This window comes from Vigna radiata, unplaced genomic scaffold (assembly GCF_000741045.1).
Source record: "Vigna radiata var. radiata cultivar VC1973A unplaced genomic scaffold, Vradiata_ver6 scaffold_180, whole genome shotgun sequence".
In the NCBI taxonomy this organism is placed as follows: domain Eukaryota; kingdom Viridiplantae; phylum Streptophyta; class Magnoliopsida; order Fabales; family Fabaceae; genus Vigna; species Vigna radiata.
In genome coordinates, this window is record NW_014542002.1 from 115281 (window position 1) to 120292 (window position 5012).

Below are 5012 nucleotides of genomic sequence, written 5' to 3' on the forward strand. Positions count from 1 at the left end.
GATTCATGAACCCTACAAAACCTTCAACTAGTTCTTTACTTATTTTCTTCTATTTTAAAGACTAATGAGACAAGAAGTTATTTACTTATTTTCTTATATTTTGTAGACTAATGAGACAAGATGCAACTTTTATGAGTAAGATTAACCATTTACTTGAATGAGAAAATTAAGGATACATACATCCTGATATACTTAGACAACTGAGATCACAACAATAACATCAAAAACAGTAAAAAAAAAGTTCAGATTTGTTCTCTACAACTTTAACAATGTTAATGGCCAGTGGTAGCAACACTACATATCAATCTTGAACTTTTTTGGAGTCTAAAACAGTGATGTTACCTGACCTCCAAATAGAAGAAACTAAGCTACAACATAAGCTTTAACTCACCCTTTTCTAACTTTGTTTCTTCTCTATTCAAATGGCAATCTGATACTAACCCAAGTTGGATATCATGATCATGTAGAAACATACTCTCTCTAATTGTTTAAAGTTTATAGTTTCCAAGACTTTAACCAATAGTAGAGTTTGTTCATTTCAAAAGAGTGTTGCTAACATTCTCTCATCGCCTGAGGTATTTCTTTCCTTTGGCATCATCTTCAATGATACTGCAAAGGGTAGGTGGAAAATCAACTGGCCACAAAACCACATCATTTCCCCAAACAACCATCTTAGCAAGATGATCTGCTGCTCTGTTAGTTTCACGCCATGAGTGAGAAATTTGATATTTATCAAACTTCTTCAATAGTTTCCAAATTTGTTTCAAATAGTTATCAGCTTTTGGACAATGCTGTTTTCTATTGACTGTCTTCACAACACTCATGGAGTCTGATTCCACCCATATTGCTTTGATCCCAAGGCCCCAGCAAAGAACAAGGCCTCTCCAAATGGCCCACAGTTCAACCAAGAAAACATCTCCTTGAGGCACTTTAGAGACAAAAGCACATATTGGTTCACCCGTATGATCACGAAGCAGCCCTCCAAAACTGGCACTGTCTCTGTAGATAGAACCATCAGTGTTTAGTTTTGTCCATCCAAACTTTGGCTTTGTCCACTCACACCATCTTATGGATCTGGAAACTGGGTTGAGAATGCTAGCAATTTGGTTGAGATTCCTTATAAGAACCATGCCTTTGATTCTTTTCTGAGTAGAAGATAACAGGGATTTGCTATTTGTTTCATGGAACTCTACTCTTAGGTTTTTTTCCTTATCCTTGTGTTTCTTCCCTTTGAGATGTGCCCTCAAGCAATTTTCACTGGTAGTACTAATCTGACATAAAGCACAGCTCCATTCCTTCTGAACTAGCTTTTTAGTAGTTATCCTTGCATAACTGCTTTCAGTTTTGTCACAACCTGCACTATGATCCTGATGCAAACAGTTTGTTAAAGGAAATCTGTCAATGTCTATTCAGACAATTACACATTAGAGTTAGAGTGACAGAAAATCTGATGAGCAATGAATAGGAAGCAGACACCTAATTGTAGACTGTGAAAACTTGCATATTGTTCAATATAGTAAAAACTATGTATGAGATTAATCCCCTTGTGTTAAATATATACATAAGATACTGTATTTATAATAAAAGAAATATGGACTAAGACCAATATATAAATAAAGAATAATAAGAAACTAACTAAAGATAAAAGATAAAGATAAGATATCTATTTAATTTATCTAATAATCTAATGTATCTAATACTCTCCCTCAACTTGGTGCTATGTACCAAACTTGTTATAAATATAATTAATAAAGATTGAATGAAAATATATGTTTTTGTGTGATACCAAATTATTAACGATTTAAGAAGACGATATAGAAGACGATGAACCAACCCACAAGACTCTCCTTGAGCAACAAATCCGAGATGTTGCTCCATATAAATCTTTTCATGCAAATAGCCATTAAGGAACTCCAGTTGATAAAGAGGTTGAAAAGTCACCATGGCTATAAAATAAACTAACAAAAGTCATCTTTGCAATTAGATAAAAAGTATATATGGATGGGTCAGACACACCTAGAAGAGAGGTTAGAAGAGATAATAGCAGAAGAAGCCATGGATGAGGAGACAAAGATAAACCCTAAAAATCCAAGATTCTCTAATCAAGGCACCTGAAAGAGGAAAAATAGACGCTTCCTGAGAGTAGACGAGACAAGCGGCCACACACGACAGACCTAAAAGAGAAAAAAGAGCGACCTCGACATTCTAGATCGCTGCTTGAGAAGAGATGGGACGTGCCACCATGCACACAAGAAAGGGAGCAGATCCACAACTTCAAAAGATGCTAAGAGCGCATAAGAGCCCAAATGAAGGCATCATTTACGACACAGTGGTCGTTTGGCCAAGACAATCAAAACTGTGTAATCGTCGGTCAAAATTGGAACTCTGGCGATGGTGGCAGATGCTACTGTCGTGATAGTGGTAGAGGCAAAGAAAATTATTTCCTAAAAGAATCTTATGTTCTAGATACCATGTTCAATACTGTGAAAATTATCTATGAGATTAATCTCTCTTGTGTTAAATATACAAGATAAAAGATAAGATAATATCTAATTATCTAATATATCTATCACATGTATGTAAACAAACATGAAATATAATTACAAGTGAACATTTCCCATGACATTTGCATATTTGGGTTCAGAGATAAATTCAGAAGCTAAGTAGCAAAAAAATGTCTAAAACCTTAATATTATCAGATGGGTAGCAATACTTGAAACCAATACCTGACATGCTTCAAGTTTCTTTTCTTGTATCTGACTTGGCGTAATTGTCTGATCAGAGAAATCAACACGTTCCTTTTCCTGTATTTGACTTGATGTAATTGTCTGGTCAGAGACATCAAAAAGTTTAGCCCCCTCATCTGATTCAAAATCTGTGCCCTTCTCACTGAAGATGTTTGATATCTTAGTAAATAGGGTCCAAGAACTGTAGGGTCTAATTAGGAATTTGTAGATACATTGTGCTGCACCAACATAAGGCATCAACAGCAAGACAGTGGCTATGGATTTCAGATGCGGCCACCATGGGAGGCTGTAAAAACAGGCAAATTAAAAATGAGAAGAAATTGAAGTAGAAAACCAAAAGATGAGGATACGTTCAAGTATCAGTGCAAGTTATGTTTGGTTCCATACAGCAGACAGTGATTGTACGAGGATGAACTCTTACTATGTTTTCTTTCTTTCTTAACTCTACAATCAAATTGAAGAATAAGGGAAGAGGTTAACTTCTAATTTGAGATTTTGAGACATAAGATGAATAGCAGGAATAAAATAAAATATGCACATTGCAGTAACTAGGAAGGTAAAAATTGGAAAAGATAGCATACCAAGAGTTTACATGTTTAAGTATATCAAGAATACAAAATGTTGTAATTAGAGGAAAATCTTCCTAATTAAGAAAGTATGTATAGAATGTATAGAATCTGCTAGTTTATTTAGTATATTTTTTCCCTCTTTTTCTTTTTGAAAGATTAGATTGTTAGAAATAGATGTAAGGAAAATGTAATCGATATGAATGATAATAATAAAAATCATTCTCCTTTTCAAGTCAAAATAATGGTAAAACTAATGAAGATGTTTTGTGATACAAGCTGAGTGGTTAAAATGAAAAAACAAAAACCTAAGAATTATTTGTGATCACAAAGGTCCTACTAAGCTTAAAGGAAAGTTTTACCGTCACATTGTTCTATGGAAGAAATTGTTGGACTTTGAAGTCACAAGAGGAAAATGTGCAGTGTGACTTTATCAGAGTTAAGGAGAAATGACAAAAAAATGATTATCAGTGAGCATGAAAGTTTAATGATTAATGTAAACTAAATACTCTTTAGATTTTCTCAAATTATCAATTAAATTCTCAGCAGAAAAGAAAATACCAGTTAAACAACAGTGAAAGTTCCCATTCCACGATTGTTGACAAGGAAAACAGAACCCAAAAAGCAAGGCATCGCTGGTTGCTGGAACGAGAATCACTCTCCATTGCACAAACAGAAACAAACCTGAAAAGATAATTAGGAACCAATCTCATACACATATATCTCTCATACTTTCAGAATAAAAAGGCTATTTTTTTTTTTTNTCAAGAAAAACATCCAATTCGATTCTTACAACAATTTAATACAATTAATTTCATCTCCAATGAGAACAGCGAATGCTTCACAGAATTAAAGGGTAATGCAATTGAACAACAAAATGGGGTATTTTTCCTTTACTGTTCTCATTTACGAGTACTGAGTAGCATATACTTACAATGGACAAAGCAAACTAAATGGAGGCCTGCAGTGTGTAAGAAAAACAAAACAGATACAAACGTAAGAGAAGAAGAACATAAGAAACTGAAACTGAAGTGTTAAATTTGGTTGATCATAGATAAATTTAGAAATAACTGGTAAATGAAGAAAAAAGAAGAGTTGGATTTACCATGAAAGAAGGGTGAATGAGTTGGTTAAGAGAGTGTAAAATGGTTCTTCCCAACTCATTCTTTGCTTCTCAATTTCAATCTCTCTTCTTTTCTTCTTCTTCAATCTAAACCCAAGGAAGAAAGAACTTTATGGGAGAAGCAACAAGTTCCAACAACATAGTTCAAAAAGGCGAATTCCAAAAGTCAATTTAATCACTGCTGTCTCTTTGTTTCCGCATAGACCATCAAAGAAAACTGACACCACAAAATACAAATTTTATTTTTAATTCTTCTTACAAATATATACGTTTCTCTACACAATTGGAGTAAAATTTATACTTTTTATTATAATCGAAATCATTTTTCTTTTTCATTTTCTTTTCTTTTCTTCCCTTTTCCACTCTCTGATTCGAATCCGAAAATGGTGATTTCCTTAACAAAGCAAATTAGTGTTACAAATGTTGCGTGGCTGACACCAATCCAATCATCATATTTTTTATTGAAAACGAATTTACCAATTGGATTTGAATCTTTTGCTATTTTTACTGAAAAATGATATCTCTCAGTCTTCAACAACACGATCCTTGGTTTACTTTTTGAATTTTGAATTTTGG

The 5012-nt window shown here is 33.6% G+C and overlaps 1 protein-coding gene across 1 annotated transcript; it reads right to left on the reverse strand.

The window, feature by feature from the left end:
• Positions 1–230: 230 nt before the first annotated feature.
• LOC106778935 lies at positions 231–4726 on the reverse strand. Its single transcript, XM_014666943.2, has 5 exons — positions 4419–4726; positions 4248–4274; positions 3875–3997; positions 2727–3033; positions 231–1367 (listed from the first exon to the last, which is right to left on the reverse strand). Exons 1-5 carry the CDS (start codon positions 4475–4477, stop codon positions 564–566), a joined length of 1320 nt encoding a protein of 439 aa, XP_014522429.1. The 5' UTR covers positions 4478–4726; the 3' UTR covers positions 231–563.
• Positions 4727–5012: the final 286 nt, after the last annotated feature.